We start from the raw sequence: 19,368 nt of genomic DNA, 5'->3' as shown, positions 1-19,368 counted from the left end.
TGATGGCTGCTTTCACTGTACTACAGCAGTCCTCTAGAGGGGCCTCATCGAGCTCGCCCTCGTCTGGCAACGCGGCTTCGAGATTCTGCGCGTATGCTGAGGCGACATCCGGTTGCTTCAGTCGCTCTTGGTTGTACCGTGGCGGTCGCCGGTACCGTACATTGTTGATGACGGAGAGTTTTGGGCGCAGTTTGACCATCACCAGATAGTGGTCGGAGTCGATGTTGGCGCCACGATAGGTCCTGACGTCGATAATTTCGGAGAAGTGCCGTCCGTCAATCAGAACGTGGTCGATTTGAGATTCCGTCTGCTGTGGTGATCTCCAGGTGTAACGATAAGGGAGGCTGTGTTGGAAAAAGGTGCTACGTATGGCCATATTTTTGGAGGCGGCGAAATCAATGAGTCGTAGGCCGTTTTCGTTCGTTTGCTGGTGGGCGCTAAACTTGCCAATCGCCAGTCTGAATTCCTCCTCCTGGCCTACCTGAGCGTTCAAATCTCCTATGATGATCTTGACGTCATGGCTTGGGCAGCGGTCGTACTCGCGTTCGAGCTGCGCGTAAAATGCGTCCTTGTCATCATCAGTACTTCCGGAGTGTGGGCTGTGCACGTTTATTATGCTGAAGTTGAAGAATCGGCCCTTGATACTCAACCTGCACATTCTTTCGTCGATCGGCCACCAATTTCCGATGATCTCTTGGAGGAATTCCCAATGATCTCCTAGAGGAATTCCCGAGGAACTCCACGAGGATTTCGCGAGGATCTCCTGGAGGAATTCTCACAAAACTCATGAAGACATTTCCGAAGAACTCCTGGAGGGATGACTGAGGAACTTTTGGAGGGATACCCCAAATTGTCCTGGAGAAGTTCCTGTAAAACGCCTGAAAGAATTCTCGCAGAACTCCTGGAGGAATTCCCGAAACATTCCTAGAGAAGTTCCTGAGGAACTGCCGAATGAATTTCCAATGACCTCCTGTAGGAATCCCCGATTAACTTCTGAAGGAATTCCCGAGGAACTCTTGGAGGAATTTTCAAGGAACTTCAGGAAGAATTCTCGAGGATCTTCTGAAGGAATTCACGGATTTTTTGATGAACTCTTGGAAATGAATCCGAGAAACTTCTTGAGAATTTTCGGGAAAACCGGGAAGTATTCGGAAGAAATCCTTAGAGTACCATACATTATTGCTCGAAGACTTCTTAGAGAACTCCTGAAGTAAATTTCATGTGAGTTCTGGAGGGTACATTCTGTTAAATTATGTAGTTATTTCCAGTCAAATCATGGAGAAATTCCCTGGGTAATTCTGCAGGATCTCTATGACAAATGCTGCAGGAATTCTTCGGAAGCATGTTAAGGAATTTCCATGGTATTCGTGGGGAAGCCATACGGATATAGGATGTCACCACGCTATAGAACTTGATATAGAGCGCAGTGAGAACATAGCATACATTTTGATTTTTAATATAAATGTTGTACCAAAGCCATAATATGGACTGTGAAGACATGACAAGACATTTTCACCTGGCATCCCTGCTCAAAAGTATAGTCATAATTAACGATACAGTCCTTATACGGGGTCAAATATTTGACAAGGAATGTACTAAAGAGTAAACATCTATTTGGCACTAATGAAAATTCGATGTTTGAGCATTGCTTTGTGTTTGGGCAAGTATAAGGAAAGGGACAAGTCATGGATAAGGACCCGGGACTTGTTGCATAAGAATCAGAAACAATAGCTATTAGACTAAAAGTTCCTAAATTTTTTTTCAACTTTCAAAAGAACTGATTTATTCATAAGAACCAACCAGCTCCACCCTATCGCCGACTTTTATTCTTCCCAAATCACAGACTGATGATACCTTTAATGCTCCCCCTCTGATAGATCTGATGTCAATCTCTGCCATTTTTTTCTCTGTCCATTTATCCGCTCTTCTAGACAAAAACAGCTCCCGGCCACCACGGAGAGCTTACGGTCGGCTCAGCGTGGAATCCGACGATGTTCAATCGTTTCGACGTGAGGCCGAGCTTAACGACAATCTGATTGATGTGGATGGAGAATTAAGCGAAAGCAACTACAACAACAACAACAACAGCAACCACATCACAAACATCAACAACAACAACAATGTCCTAGTGAAAAATCAGAACAAAGCCGTTGTTGGCAGCACGGCCACGACTACAACGACGACGATGATAAATGGCTGTCCGTCGCATCTGTTTCCGCACGATAGCTGCGGCGACGATGACTGCGGTGCCGACGTAAACCGGAACCAGTCCAACTGCACCGAAACCGACTCGGACCTGGAGCTGGATGCCACCATCAAGGAGCAGCGGCTCGAGGAGCAGGCCATTTCGCGGCTGCAAGCGATGGCCCTGTCCGATGACGACGAGTACGGTGAGTAGTTTTGCTTCAGATCGGGATGGTTCAGGGGTATTCAGATGGGAAATCGTGGGTCTCGGGTGGTGGTCTGTGAACTGATTCTGAAAATTGCCGAAATTTGACCTGTGCCAGTCAGGCTGAGAACCCCTGCGCTAGATGGAAGGATAAGGCTTACTGCAGCAAGAGACTAATGCCGTTCTCAGGTTAAGCGGATACGGAACCGTTCATGTTTGACTGGACCACAAATTGTAAAGTAAAATGGATTTCGTTGGGGGCTAGTAGCTTGGTCATTGCATTCGATAGCAAACCGCTTTGCGATGGTTGTTGGGTGACGACAAGTGAGTTATTGACAAAGTACCTAGTGTTTTGAAAGCAGTTACTTTCGCTTTGTATCGGTTGGTGGAAAACTGAAAGGTTTTCAAAAGGTAGCAACGATAGTCCCACATCCATTTCCATTTGCATTTTCTAGTGGCTCCTTAGCCATAAAACGTATCCATATGCATGTACTCTGAAACGTCGTCATGTTTCTTACTTACTTCCAGTGTACATACTTAGGTACCTTTATGCAGTGTTCTCAATGCAGCAAAGTCTATCGAGAAGCTTATTGCATGCTGGTGAAAAGAGAGTGATATTGCGACTCAAGTAACTTACGAGATGAAGTTCTCAGAAATATTGATCCTCTTCACATACCATCAATTCAAATCAAATAGAAATGTATCTTGTTTCGATCGAAAATGAATAATTTAAGTTCGAAGACTTTGTCTAGGCGATCTGGTTTCTGCATGATTTACTACTATATTAGAATGAAACGAACTCACCAAATTATACTTTTGAAGATGACTGAACGTTTCTCCTAGCCAACTTCATCTGCTACAAAAAAAAAACGCTTTAGTTTCGCTGAATATCTAAATTCCTCAAAAGCTCTATTTCAAGTTCCTCTCAATAGAGATACATCCCCCCATCATCTGTCTGTCGACAGTTGTTCAGAATGGTGCACGCCGCCATCCACCGTAATTCCCCGTAATTTATTAAGCAAATCAATTTACGTTGTCTTCTCGTTGCCCCTCAGAGCGTGTCTTTCCGAGTCAAGTGCTCACGTTCCACGTATAATCTGTGCCTGAGAGAATACTCCATTTGCATGAATTAAACTGAAGAGTGGCTGGCATCATACCTTCGTAATCGTGCACCTAACTGTGTAGGTACCAGCTCGATGACTGTACGCACGTGATGCGGGCCTTAAGTAGGATCATTTACATGGCATGGCGAACGGTGTGGCGTGCACACATGCCATCTCTATCGACTGACTTGAGGGTGTCTCTTTTGCTTACACTATGTGGGAATCCTTTCATCCAGTGGAATTGTGACAGGTGATTACGAATATCGTAATATCGTTCATCTAGCTTTGATGCTTGAGCCTCAAACTCTTAAGAAAAATGCGCTATCTTGAATTTTGAATCAAATAAACTCATATGGCATGGATTTAGAGCCACCTTGCTGTTTGTGCTGCCATCTTGAATATTGCGGTTGCCATTTTTGGACTCCAGACATGTTTCCCATACCAAATATACCCATATTGCATGTATTAAGGGTCTAAAACTGCTTTAAACAGCCGCAGTCTTGGATTTTAGATCGCCATCTTGGAAATTCTGGTCGCCATGTTTAGATTCCGTCATCTTTATTCTGCCAAATATACCCATGTTGCAAGGTTTTCGGGCCTAAAATTTCATTAAACAGCCGCCATCTTGAATTTGGAGCCGCCATCTTAGATTTTAGACCGCCATATTGGATATTCAGTTCGCCATTTTTGGACTCCAGACATTTTCCCCATACAAAATATACCCAAATTGCATGGTTTTAGGGCCTAAAACTCCATTAAACAGCCGCCATCTTGAATTTGGAGTCACCATTTTGGATATTAGTCCGCCATCTTGAATTTTAGGCCGATCTCGTAGAATTTTCGGTCTTCAGTGTTGATTTCCGCACAAAATTTGTCAACCATGCTAAAGGTTACAAAAATCGCCGCAGTTTGATGTATCGCATGATGGGGCTTGGTTCAGTTTTATATGTGGCCAGTTCTACCGGTGCTGGTCCGGATCACTGAAATGACCATAACTTTAGAACGCCTCGACTAATCTGAACCATTCTTAATAGTAAACAATGCGGTAAAAATCCGGTTCGATTCGAGCTATAATCCAAAAAATCGGTCAATGGAAAGTGCCTTAAAAGTGAGTGAACTTTTTTGTACACAAACATACATACACACACACATACATACACACAGACATCCTCTCAATTCGTCGAACTGAGTTGATTGGTATATGTGACTTGACCCTCCGAGCGTTCTATCGAAAATTCGTTTTTTGAGTGAACATATAGCCTTTCAGTTCACTTAGGTGAACGAGAAAAGCAAAAAGAAAACTTTTGTCGCTGTTATTGTAACAAGTACCTGAGTTTGTATGAAACATTCTTGGTCATCGGAACCTACGCATAGGCGCCAACTAAGGGGGGCAAGCATGGTTTTGCGGAAAAAGCCCCTCCATGATCCCCTCCAACATCTCTGGAGGTTTCTCTGTAGGAGCTATTACACCTCTCGTTTTGGCCATCACGATGCTTCAGGCATCACTCCACGGATTCGCATTGGCACTCTGCCAAAAACCTCGAAGAAGGCCTTTTTGCTTGCCCTTATCACGGTCTCCAGCGCGGCTTTTACAGAGCCAAACACCACCCGTCAATCGTTTCGCTCTTCCTCAGATCGTGCCCGTAGGCAGGCGCGGAAGTAGTGTTTTCCACCTGCGAGGGCTTGGCCTTGGCATAGCCGCCTCTGCCTCTTCCTCTAGCCACTGCCTGCTGTTGTTGTAGTCGATACTGTAGCGAACCGCCAGGTGATCGCTGTGAGTGTAGCTATCGTCTACTCTCCCGTTCGAACTACTAAATATGCCAGGACTATAAAAGCAACGTCAATTATGGACTCCGCACCGTTCCGACTAAAGGTTCTCTTGGTACTGACATTAGCCAACAGGTCTTCATCTAGTAGGGCCAGTGCCTCTAACAGGATCTGACCCCGCTGGTTCGTGAAACGGCTTCCCCATTCCACGGCCCAGGAATTAAAGTCACCCGCTATTACCACCGGCCATCGCACTGTTAACATGGTCGTCATACAGGCCAACATCTGCGTGAACTGCTCAATCGGCAACCACGGAGGCGCATAACAGCTACAGAAGAAGACCTCGATTACTTTGACGACCATGAAGTCCTCATAGCTGGTAGACACCAGCTACAGGGTTTTTACACGACGTCCATATCGCCGACATTTTTCTGGACCCATCCACGATCCGATTGCCGCCTGACAACGCAGTTGCTGAGCCGCGTCACAGTGGCTCAGGTTCAGCTGCGTTACCTGCCTGCACTATGATTTGTTCACTACGGCTTCCTTGAAGGCCGGGCACCTTGGACCACCCGTTTGATGCCTGTTGTTCACGGATTTCCCGGTACAAATCAGACAAATGAGTGGACTCGTGCAGCTTTGTGCCTTATGGCCTTCGGCTCCACATCTCCTACACAGTTTGCTCCTGTTTGGGCCTATGCAGTCCCATAACTTATTTATTTATTTATTTATTTATTTTGAAACATGTAGAGTAAGCTTATACTTTTCAATTTCTACACTCGCAAGAAAATATGAAGGTTGCAATAACTACTTAACTAACTTAAATACAAAGTTTCTGCTGATATACTTATTACATTTGCTGATTCCCCCCATTCAACCATTCAGTACATTCCTGACGAAAACTCCTGTACGAATTAATATTTTTGATCAAAGATGGAAGCTGATTCCAATATATGACGCTACGTATGAAAAAGGTTCCTCCATAATGAGACGTATCATGTGTAGGAAGCACAAAGTTTCTATTTCTATTGCTTCTAAAAGGCTGCAACTTATCTTTCAAATATTGAGGAGAGGTGCAATTTATTATTTTGAAGACCATAAAGCAGGAACGTAATTTTAAGAACTGATAAAACGAACATCCGAGTAATTTCGATTGAAGACGAGTAACATGAGAATATCTGTTGAGGTTGAACACCCAACGTACACAACAATTCAAAGCAACACGTAGTCTGTCCAAACTTCTAGCAGATGCATTCATAACCAGTTCAAGGCCATACATGAAATGAGGAAGTAGCAAGGATTTGAATAGCATAAGTTTAACATTACATGGTAACATACTGGCTGTAAGTCTTAATCTTCTTAAGCCAGCATATACTTTGCCACATTGAGCATTAATATGATCATCCCACTCAAGGTTGTTTTGAAAAACAACTCCTAAATTGTTCACTTTTTCCAAAAACTCAATCTGCTCACTTCCTAAGTAGATGCTCGGTAACACTATCGGTCTTGTATTTCTTGTAAACAGTATAGCTTTGGTTTTGGAGCCATTTATTTGTAGTAGGTTTTTCTCAGACCAATGAAGAAGTCTGGCAAGATCAAGATTGACTAAACGGGCGATTTCATTTAAGATTAGACTATCAGAACAAAGATAAAGCTGAACATCATCAGCGAACATATGAATTTGACAATGTTTTAAAATACTTGGTAGATCGTTTATAAACATCGTAAATAATAATGGACCCAAAACTGATCCCTGAGGCACACCGGATATAATAAATAAAGATTTAGAAAAACTATTATTTGCATAAACAACTTGCTTCCGATGACATAAATACGACTTAGTCGTATTTACAGCCTGGCTAGAAAAATAAAAACTAGATGATAGCTTTTTCAAAAGTTTACAATGCGACACTCGGTCGAAAGCCTTCGAAAAATCAATAAGCATTAATATTGCCAAACCTCTTTTGTCCACAAACTTATGAATATCGTCATGTACCTTCAGAAGAGCAGATGTAGTACTATGTCCAGCTCGAAAACCGGACTGAAAAGGACTAAGAAGATCGAAACCACTAAGATAGCTTTGGATTTGAGTCTTTAAGATTTTCTCAAATGCTTTTGACAGTCCGCATAAGATACTAATGGGACGTAAATTATTAATGTCGTTGATCCGCTTGTTCTTTTTAATCGGAATAATGTTTGTTTCCTTCCACACTGTCGGAAACTTTCCTGTTCGAATTATTAAATTGAAAATGTAAGTAATTTGCTGTATGATGAAGGGTAGAATATGTTTAAGAAATTTCAAAGGAAGGTTGTCTAAACCGATGGCATCTGATTTAATAGAATGTATAGCAATACTCGTTTCAAGATCATTAGTTGGTGAAAAACTAAAACCTTCTTCGTTACTAGGAAACGCTGGTATTAAGGTGGAATCATTAGTAAAATTAGCACAAAAGTAGTCATTAATTTGATCACATGACGCATCAAAACTGCTCACATTATCGCGTTTCTCTACAACACTCATTTTTTTTAGTTTTTTCCAGATCGCTCTCTGTGAATAACCCGGGCCGACCGATTGAGAAACATATTTGGATTTTGACAGTTTAATTAAACTTGTCACTCGATTACGAAGACGTTTGAACTGGTTATGATCTTCGGCATTTCTAGATCCTTTCCAAACACGATAGGCCAAATTTCTTTCAACTATTGCCATCTGAATTTCGGCTTTAGGACATTTGGTCGAATGACATTTGGTCGAATGACGTTTGGTCGAATGACATTTGGTCGAAAGTACGTTTGGTCGAAAGGACATTTGGACGAATGGACATTTGGTCGAAACCCATTTTTTTGGAAGAAGAAGCATATGAAATTTAGTCGAATGGACATCTGGTCGAAAGGCACTAATCGATGAAAAGAGATTTAATTGGAATTTTTTTTATAGATTTCGGTATCTGAATTTATTTGTTGCTGAACTTATTTGGTTGAAAGTATGTTTGGTCAAATTAACGTTAAGTCGTATAGCAATTTAATCATGTTAATAATATCAAACATTAAACAGGAAATATTTCATTCAAGGGTTTTTATTATTATGGTAACTTGTTTTGCAATGTAGTTTTCGTTGGCATTGGTGAAGTAGTTGATTTTCCATCGAAGATTTATTCTTATCTTTAATATTGGCACTTCTTTCAAGTTAATCATTTCATTGCGTTTTTGTGTAGCACATACTGGCTTATCCATCAAAGGTTTCTCCTTCTTTTCAACATATGCTGTTCTTTCAAGTTTCTTATTTGTGCTGGCAGTGTACGTTATGGTTGTGATTTTTTTATCGATGATTTTTCCTTCTTTTGTACATAGGCTATTCTTTCAAGTTTCGTATTTCTACTATGTTTGAATGTTATAGCTGCTGTCTTTTTCTCATGTATTTTTCCTTCTTTAAAACATAGGCTATTCTTATACGTTTATTAACCCTCCTAGGATGTTAGGTTATTCGCCCCACGATGGCGTAATGCGCGTTCAGCGTGCCTGTTTGGGTCATACTGACCCCAACATCGTTTTCCTGTACGCTGTACCAACTGCTGAATGTTTCAGAAGAAATTTTTCTTTTTGAACACAAGCTGTTCTTCATAAGCTGATGCCTTTTTTTAGATATTTTTCCTTCTTTCAAACATAGGCTGCTCTTTCAAGGTTACTAATTTCCCAGCGTCATGTACCAACTGCTGATTTTTTTCATCAGTGGTTTTACCTTCTGGGGATTTATTCAAGTTTCCTGATTTTACTTTGTTCATATGTTGCAGCTGAAGGTTTTTCATCTGATATTTTTTCCTTCTTTTAAACTAAGGCTGTTCTTTCATGTACTGTTGCACTTGAACTGAACAGGAGTCGAAAATAATATAAATGCTTTCAATGTTTTGATTGAAACGCAGTAGTAATTTAACTTGCGTGTCAGAGCTTACTGCTCAAGAACGTCCGTTCAGATACCGATTCAGCTCCGAACTCATATGTGCTCACTCTATCGGTATGTTATGCGAATAAACTGGTCCGGACACCCGGGCCCGGAGTTTCAGAAAATCCGTAAATATTTATAAATATACATTGTGGGGTTGAGAGGGGTTGAGGTGTAAGAAAGTGTGATTGATGGCCATGACTTGTTGAGATTTTTTTTCTGGAATAGCCCACCAATGGACTGATGACAAGACTGATTGGACAAGACTATTGGTTTATGATCTTTGATGATTATTGTAGCTGACATGCCGAATATGTTCCTGAAAATCCGGATTTTCCGAAAACCATGGTAATCAAACCGGATATGCTCCCAATAAAAGATAAGTTTCTGAATCGAATCCCAAGATTATTCAAATCTTTGAAAAAAAATGGCGGATATATAACCATTTCAGTTTTGAGGATACCAGGGTATCATGCAGGCATTTTCGCTCGCGTTTCAACTTCCTACTGAAGAATTTTCAAACATTTCTGATCGCAGCGTGCCGAGTTTAAGCTTGGACGCGTTTAAATGCGTCACTTTTTTCATGTTATCCTGTTATGGTAGTATCAATCTGCAAGCAAGTATCATCACTCGGACATTCTCATAGGTACTGCTGATTTGCATTGCTCTAGCAGCGCATGCTATAAGCCGCAGAGGTTGGCAACGAAATGAAAGTTTTCCAATGACAGGTTCAACGAAAGTTTTTTCCGCTGATCTGCTAACGTCTGCGTAGCCTCATTAACGTCGGTATTCTGCAGTTCACGAGCCAGGTGCGCAAGACGTGTGGGTTGAATTAAAGTTTTCACGTTCCAAGATTTGATTTTCCAATCGTTATCCTTAAATCGTTGCCTGGTCTGTTGCTGTTAAATCAATCCGTTTTCTGTAGTTTCGCTTTTTCTGGTAGGTGACGGTTTAAAGCAGGCTTCCTTACCGGGGCTGCTCTGCCTACATGGCGCTCAAGGGGCTACCACTTTGGGTACGCTCCTCTTTATTGAGTATTCGGAACGTACCAAGCTGTAGTTGGAAATTCAACAGTGCGCGGACTGCACTACCTGCTAAGCACATAACTCTTATCTAGCGGTTCTTGTCATCGACTGGTCTAGTGTCTTTTCATCCATTAGTGCCTTTCGACCAGATGTCAATTCGACGAATTGTCCGTTCGACTAAATGTCACATGTTTCCTACTCCATAATATAGGTTTCGACCAAATGTCCATTCGACCAAACGTCCGTTCGACCAAATGTACTTTCGACCAAATGTCATTCGACCAAACGTCATTCGACCAAATGTCTTTCGACGAAATGTCATAGATCCCTGAATTTCACGGTTGAACCATGGAGCATTTTTCGTATTTCTACAAGGCCGTAAAGGAACAAAATTTTCAAATAGATTGCTCAAATGATAATTGAAAAACTCTAAAGCCATATCAGGGTTGGTAATTGAATACAATAAAGACCAATCAATGCACGAAACCGCATCACGAAGCTCAACCATATTGATACTGTTATAATCCCTATAATATTTACAACCAACATCAATAGTTCGAGCAACATTTAACGAAGCAAAAATAACATCATGTCGAGAAAAACCTGGTGCAGCTACCTGTTGAAAACTCGTTATAAAGTCTTGATTAGCTGTTAACATCAAATCGATCATGCTACAACCACCAGGATAAAAATGCGTGGGTGCTGAGTTAACACAATCCAGTCCGAAATAATCGAAAATACTACGGAGTCTATCAGATCTCTGATTGCTCTTCATTAAACGAAGCAAAAATAACATCATGTCGAGAAAAACCTGGTGCAGCTACCTGTTGAAAACTCGTTATAAAGTCTTGATTAGCTGTTAACATCAAATCGATCATGCTACAACCACCAGGATAAAAATGCGTGGGTGCTGAGTTAACACAATCCAGTCCGAAATAATCGAAAATACTACGGAGTCTATCAGATCTCTGATTGCTCTTCAAAAAATCCGTGTTAAAATCGCCTACAAACATAACTTCATCATACTGCAACGAATGGTTAGACAACATGTTAAAAACAACTTCGGAGCAATCCACACGAGGCGGACAGTAAAATATGCCTATAAGCATTTTTATCTGACTAAAATTTACTTCAATCAGCATATATTCTGTACGATTTAGATCACCAACACCTACAAACAAGTCAGACTTAGATACGATTCTGAAATTCAAATAATTTTTAAGGTATGCACAAATACCACCCCCTCTACTGTATTCTCTGTCATTACGAATAATGTTATAGCCTTCAATAGAAATTACATCATCAGGTATGCTATCAGACAGCCAGGACTCGGTCAAACAAATTATGTCAATTTTACTATTCTCAAAGCAGTCTCTAAATTCGCAAAATTTACTCATTTGGCGAGCACACAGACTTTGTATATTCAAGTGACATATGTTTAAGTTATTGGAAGATAAGGCAGCATTCATTACAGCTCTTGGAATGCCTTCTGCCATACGAGCGTTCACATTAATGGACTCAGCCATAAGAACGAGTAGTATAGTAAACACACCAGAAATATACTGAAGGGTCCCCAAGAGTAGAATCAGCAAACAGCAAACCTTGTGAATGAATCATAATGAAAGTCTATCAAAAACTTTAATACAAATAATCTAAATTCATTGAAAAGCAGTTCATATCGGAAAATTCATTAGCTCAATCGTTTAGTAAAAAAAAAACAACAACAACAGCAGCAGCAACAATTCCAGCAGACAGCAGCAACGATTAAAGGCATTATTCGATGTACTAGCTTTTAGGAAGGAATGATACATGGATAACCAAGGATCGGATACACGGGATTTAAGGTCAGGAAAAAGAAAAGCTTATGCGGATAGGGTCTAACTTTTAGGAAGGCCAGAATCATGGATGCTTTAGGATCGGAATCATGGATTGAAAGTGGAAGGAATAAGAAAATTTAAGAGGAAGGGTTTATCGATGAATGTAGGTGCTCCATTGCCTGAATTGGTACGGCTGCGGCTCCCTCACGTAGCTTAATGTAGACTATTCCATCCCTGGTGAAAACGTTATGAAGCTTTCCACTTTTCTTGAGCTTTATAGCTGCTCCTCTGATTTTCCTGGCGTCCTCCGAAAGATTCTCGTTAATGTAGATTCTGGTGTTGACATTGAATCCTAGATGAACGAGTGACAGATTCCTAGTGGCCAAATATCGTGAATAGAACTCATTCCGAGAAATGTTGAAGGCGAATTGCAACAGTATTGGAGGTGTAGAGCCAGTTACTATTGGAGATCGAGCCAGCCGTTTTGGTTGAACAAGGGGAACTGCCTGGTATCCAAGGACGGTAGACAGTTTCTGAACGACGTCGGGCAGACACTCTTCTGGATCATACGGAACTCCGGTCAGTAGAAGCTCATTAGCTTTTGCCGCTCGTTCAATGCACCCTCGGTTGATGGAGACATCGTTCCTTACTTGGGACACAGATTCAGCTAGGTTGAAGATATCACGGCCACACTCGTCCTTCAGATTCTGCACTTCATCACGTAGATCGGCGATTTGGGATTTCAACTGCTCCACACTTGCATCAATTTTCTCCTCAATTTTAGCATTCATTGAGTCGAACATACACTGCATTCGTGAAACCAAATCTTCGAAGGAGTCAATTTGGCTGTCGGACTTATTCATGTTTTCCCAGGAACGTTTTGTTGTGTTGTTGTTCGGTTTACGCTTGCCGTGTTTACTCATGCTTCGCACAAGTTTGGCTCATTAGTTGAGTGCCTATTGTTGATACACTTGTTGGTGAGTGTTGTTTGTTCACCAATGACAGTTCAATAATGAAGGGATGGCGGTAACAATAGAGTTATGAGGATCAGCAGCAGGCTCAAACTTTCGGTTACATTAAAACGTCGAAAACAGCATAAATTGCTTGAACTGCAGCACTAATCGAACAAACATCGGTCCAACTACGCGGTAACAGGCAAAGCCGGATGACTTAATCAACGGTACATATGGAATTTTCCGTCTAAACTGCCAGCGCAAAAGTTCACTCACTACTCACGCACATCCCTTCAGAAACTTTGGAGCACCTACACTTGTGTCCTTATTCTTACGCAACGTCAGATGACATACGCACCAGCCTACCTACTTTAACGGACTTTTTTATATCCCCCACAGGTAGCTGAACCAAACCTACCTGTATCTTTGCCAGCGCTTTCCGTAGCCTAACGGCTGTGGTGGCCGCCTGCACTTCATACTGTTGCCGCAGTGCTCTTCCACTTCGGTGATCTCGTCTAGATTATTCACCTTCAGAGTCAACTCTTGTGTGAGAACCCTCACATCTACCCCTTCGCCAAGGACCTCTTCCGCCAAACTTTTGTAGGCGGTGCCCTTGTGCTTCAGGTCCAGGATCATCTCGCCCATACGAGTACGTCTAATACTGCGCACGTTGGCTCCCAGATCCACGAGCTTGGCGTCGCTTAATCCTCCTGGCTTCAATTCGCCTATTGATCTTCAAGACGTTCAAGTACTTTGACTGTTCTTGGTGACGAGCGTGTCGCCATTCTCGCGCTTGGCACCTACTCGTTTACGCCTTGGTTTGACGGCCCTAGCATCCTCGACCTGCGGCTTGATCTTCTTCTTCTGTCGCTCGACCTTCGCCCAAAAGGGGTCTTCCCCTTGGTTCGCCCTACTCTGTGGTTGATGAGGGCCTAACAACGGTCGCAACCCCTTGTTCCCATCCTTCCGGGACGGGCCATCCTTTTTAGGTCCAACTTTCCCAGCTTTCCGGAAAACCTGGCTGGGGTCCGTCCTTCCGGCATTATTACCGACTTTCGGGGTAATGATTCGCCTGGCTTTGCGGGCACCGCCAGACAGCTCCTCGCCTGACGGCTGCCTCGCCCGCTTCTGCGATTGCTTGCCCCGTGTGGCGCGAGCAGTCGCTTCCGCCTGTTTAGGACTTCCTGCAAAGGAGGAGCCCTCCGTTTGGGTAAACTTCGGCACTTTCTCATTTGCCGGCTCCGCTGCTGCAGCAGTCAGCAACGCCAGTGGCGCATGCTCCTGCTAGGCATCGTCGATCGACACCCTAAGTCGAAGCAAGGTCGTTTTCAGGTCCTTGCTTATATTCGACTTAGTGGACGCAAAGTCGATGATTTTGCCAAGCTGCTGCTCAGCCACCTCTATTGCGGACCGTCCTTTGGTTTCTTGGTTGACGGCCCTGAACAACCACGCTCCGTCCATAACCTCCACCGGCTGGCTTGCCGAAAAGTGGACTGGAGCACCTACACTTGAGCTGCGTAAGCAACTCCCAGCGCCTATCTCCTCACTTCTCCTTGTCGGAGACCTCATCAACCCGCTTCTTGCGAAGGGATTGATCCCACCACTACTTCCACCTAAGTTTTAATTATTGTTTTTATTTGATTTCATGTTTCAATCCCACGAGTCGCACGGGAAAGAATGTCCACCACGCCAGAGCCCTGCATTAACGCGGTAAGGGACAGCTTACTGTGGGAGGTGCCCAGGTACCCCACAGGCTCCGTTAAAGATCGAGCATCTTTTCCACCCTCTCGATCACTCATTCCTCACCACGGGTCGCTTGATACCTTGAATTGGGGTTAGTAGTCTTATTCTTAGCCGGCGACTATGCGGCTGATGCAGATGTGTCATTACATAAAAGAATTATAGTATTTCTGAAAATGATGCCAGAGATTTGAAATTTCAAGTGCTTGCAAGATATTTTCTCGGAATCATTGAAAAACAGATGGTCCGGTCTGACTTAACGCCGACCAATTAAGGCGAAACTGGATCCATTTCCTCACTTTTTGGTTTTTGATTTTTAATAAAATAACGAAGCAATATTTCCAAATCGGTTTTCGTACACATGTAGAGTATGGATCAAGGTATCCCCTGAATTTTTCCCTGGTGGAAAAAGTTATTCGTTTTTGCAGAAACCATTTTTAAACAAAATTGCGCAAAAAAATGGTTTCTGAAAAAACGAAAAACTTTTTCCACCAGGGAAAAATTCAGAAGATACCTTAATCCATACTCTACATGTGTACGAAAACCGATTTTGAAAATATTGCTTCGTTATTTTATTAAAAATCAAAAACCAAAAAAATGAAGAAATGCTTCCAGTTTCGCCTTAAGGATCCTCCCATTATTGGTAGAGATATATTGTAGAAACAGTATTGTAGTGTTCGATTTACAACTTGTTACACGATGTCTCACGTCGCCTTAGTGGGACCAAGATGAATGCTATGATGCCCGTGAAAGACACGTCTGGACAGTTACTGACCGACCCGACTGACCAGTTGAAACGCTGGTTCGAGCACTTTGGAAACCTTTTTCAAGTGTCGGGCACGCTATCAACACCTCAGCATGATCCGCCAAGAGTTCGACGCATTATCCGTGTCAACACCGAAGCTCCATCAGTGCAGGAGATAGAAACAGCCATCCGTAGCATGAAATCGAACTGCGCCCCAGGGGTCGATCGCATATCAGCTGAGATCTTGGCTGAGATGCTCAAAGCTGACCCTGTAGTATCCGCACAACTACTGCATCAATTATTCCGCAACCGCGACATTTCCGGCCGACTGGATGCAAGGCGTCTTAGTAAAGGTACCCAAAAATGGAAGCCTAACTGTATGCGATAATTGGCGGAGCATCATGTTACTGTGTATCGTTCTCAAAGTCCTCTGCAAAGTGATCCTCAACCGGATACAGGAGAAGATTGACGCAACTCTCCGACGGCAGCAAGCAGGATTCTGTGCCGGACGATCCTGTGTGGACCATATTTTCACGCTCCGTATCATCCTGGGGCATATCAATGAAGATTCTGTCACATTCACCCGAAAACCATTCGCCCGAATCACAAACGCCCGAATGACAAACGCCCGAATTCCAATCGCCCGAATAGACCATTCACCCGAAAAGACCATTCACCCGAAAGACCATTCGCCCGAAAATCATCCACCGATTCCCTGCAATTTCTTTGAACAAGTTTTTTTCCCTAGTTTGCCATGATGAAAGTTTAACGCATGGTGTACTTAGTATCCGACCAATCACAAGAACAGCTGGACTAGCACCAATAATAATCATATTAGCTTAGTTTGAAAGAACGGCCTATGTTTTGAAGAAGGCCTTATTTCTTGTGAAAGTATTACATAATTAATTGTGTCATTGTGGTCATTAATTGTTATAGCATTGTTGATCGAGAGGATAGCGCCAAAACTTCAGCACAGAGTAGACAATACTTTTAAGTTAATAGTATTCACGATTGATCTACTCGGAATAACTACGTATCGTTAAAATAAACACTAGTTCATAAACATTAAAACGTGTGAGTTAACGGATGCAGAAAAAAACACCAAAATCGCGAGAATGCAGCATTCTTATTTAAATAAGCTGTTCTTTTGAAACCATGTTTTGAATCCAGAAATTGTAAACAGTAAAACGTCAAGGTTCCCCATAAAATAACAAATTAAAAGAACAGCCCATGATTGAAAGAAGGGCAAATTTATGGTAAAAAATTACATCTAATTGAATTTAATTTCCATGAAGGTAGAACTAGAAAGAAAAGCCTATTAACAAAAGAAGGGACAATTCCAATGAATGTTTTCACAGCTATATTGCTGAAAATGTTTTTAACAATATAAGTCTTATATCAGACTGTGTTAAAAGAAAGCAATATGCGTGTACGACGCCTAAATTGATTTCAGAAAAGTATTTCCAAGATAATTATGGTTTTCGGGCGAATGGTCTTTCGGGAGAATGGTGTTTTCGGGTGAATGGTATTTCGGGCGAATGGTCTTTTCGGGCGAATGGTCTATTCGGGCGAATGACTTTCGGGCGTTTGTTACATTCGGGCGTTTGTCATTCGGGCATTTGGAATTCGGGCGAATGGTTTTCGGGCGAATGTGACAGAACCATCAATGAATTCCAAGAGTCTCACTACCTGGTGTTCATTGATTGCAAAAAAGCTTTCGACAGTCTCAATCACGGAAACATGTGGGAAGCCCTCAGGCGCAAGGCTGTCCCTGAGAAAATCATCGGCCTCATTGAAGCACAGTACAGGGCATTTTCGTGCAGAGTACTGCACAACGTGTTTTGTCCGATCCCATCCGGGTCGTTGCTGGAGTGAGGCAAGGATTGTTCATATCACCGTTACTGTTCCTCATCGTAATCGACGAAATCCTGGTAAGTGCGATTGACCGTGAACCGAATCGTGGATTGCTATGGCAACCCATTACCATGGAGCATCTAAATGACTTCGAACTGGCTGATGACGTTGCTCTCCTAGCTCAACGGTGTTCTGATATGCAAAGCAAGCTCGATGATCTTGCAAATCGCTCCTCAGCGGCAGGTCTTACCATCAACGTCAACAAGACCAAATCGTTGGATGTAAACACGGTCAACCCTTCCAGCTTTACGGTAGCTGATCAATCAGTGAAGAATGATGAAAGCTTCTAATATCTTGGTAGCCCAATGGCGGGCGATGGTGGCACAAAGATCGACATAGGTGCACGGATTAAGAAGGCGAGGGCTGCTTTTGCGAGTTTAAATAATGTAAGGAAAAACAAGCAGATTAGTTGACGCACCAAAATCCGAATTTTCAACTCGAACGTGCAATCTGTGCTGCTATACGCCAGTGAAACCTGGTGTGTATCAGTGGAGAACACTCCACGGCTGCAGGTCTTCATTAATAGATGCCTGCGGTATATAATTCGTGCATTGTGGCTTCACAATTGGATCTCCAACAACGTGCAGCTCCATCGTTGATGTCATCAAAAGCCGATAGCGACAGAAATTCGGAAGCGAAAGTGGAGGTGGGTTGGCCACACTTTACGCAGGGGCGAGAACGAAATCTGTAAACAAGCGTTAGATTGGAACCCAGCAGGACATCGCAGCAGAGGCAGAACCAGAGGCTCATGGCGGCGCAGCCTCAACAATGAAATCAAACAAGTCGACAGAAATTTTACCTGGCCACCGGTCAAGGCGATGGCTGACAATCGCCCAGTATGAAAATCTTTCAATTCGGCCTGGGTGCCCAGGACTGAAAGTAAGTAAGTATTCACAACTTGTGTTGTGATGAACTGTATTAGTATCAAATAATTAATTTGACTAATACGTAAAGCTATTTTCCAAATAATCTTACAAATCATCACCAACCGAGCAATCTCGTCCATACGTAATCAAAGTAAAAAAAATGTTTAGATTAGAACTCCCAATTGATTACTCGAGTAACCCATACAATATCACCTAGAATGGAAATGGATTCCATCCAGGTTCCAATTATCTTCTGCATTCTGAATGAGTAGAAAGTTCGGCACAATTGCACTCATGTGCCATCAGCAGCCAGCGTACTCAATCTGCAATGTAAATTATTGTAACTGACTGGCAGCGATGCATCATAAGCCCGAGATTATTGTACTAGCTGACTCATCAATCTGTTCCAATCTGGTCCAATGCAATTGGCGAACGGACGGACGGACGGACGGCGATGAAAAAGCACAGCTCAGATCGCAACACAATCGTAACCCTGAATGGACACAACAAAGTCAACAGCAGTCAAAGGTCAACAGCAGCGGCGGCGGATGGTTGAACGCGGCGCCACTCACACAACACCGGTTAACGGTTGACGTGGAAAATGCGGAATCACTTTTAATTAAAATTTCTCTCAACCATCTCTCGAGCATTCCCTGCGCGCCAAAACGGACATCGGGGCCGCCGCGGCCAAGTGTTGACAAGCGTTGAGTGACGACGTGGTAGCTTTTCCAGTGTCACTGCATTTTTTATTGGAGCTGGAAATGGCGCAGCTTGGCGGGATGGTGATGGCACGACGTTGCATTGCAAGTCAAGGAAGCGCGAAACTGATTTTTTTGTGCAGTCTTTTGGCGCAATGGGATATACTGCAACCAAAAAAAAAATATGAGATACTGAAAGTACTTCAATCGCTCAATCTGTATTAACAAAGAAATGGATGGAAATAATGTTAAGAGTTCCATCTGTTTGTCTGGGGCTTCGCGGAAAACCAATTTATCCTGTACAGAGCACAACACAAAACCTTTTGCTACACATGTTATGGAATCAAATCAACCAAAATAAGCATGGCCATTGTAGCGAACACTATCCCGAAAGCTCACCATTTACACCAT

General features: G+C 42.7%; 1 protein-coding gene across 9 annotated transcripts in view; it reads left to right on the top strand.

Moving 5' to 3' along the window:
• LOC115263576 (bromodomain-containing protein DDB_G0270170) overlaps positions 1-19,368 on the top strand; it is a 446,118-nt gene that overhangs the window by 243,068 nt on the left and 183,682 nt on the right. For all 9 annotated transcript variants that reach the window (XM_062844919.1, XM_062844916.1, XM_062844911.1 and 6 more), the window contains one exon: positions 1,932-2,390. In XM_062844919.1, the coding sequence (XP_062700903.1) occupies positions 1,932-2,390 (459 nt within the window). The remainder of the gene's footprint in view (positions 1-1,931; positions 2,391-19,368) is intronic.

Source organism: Aedes albopictus, chromosome 1, assembly GCF_035046485.1.
Source record: "Aedes albopictus strain Foshan chromosome 1, AalbF5, whole genome shotgun sequence".
NCBI lineage: Eukaryota > Metazoa > Arthropoda > Insecta > Diptera > Culicidae > Aedes > Aedes albopictus.
Note: the sequence above shows the minus strand (reverse complement) of the source record. Positions and strands in the feature narration are given on the sequence as shown.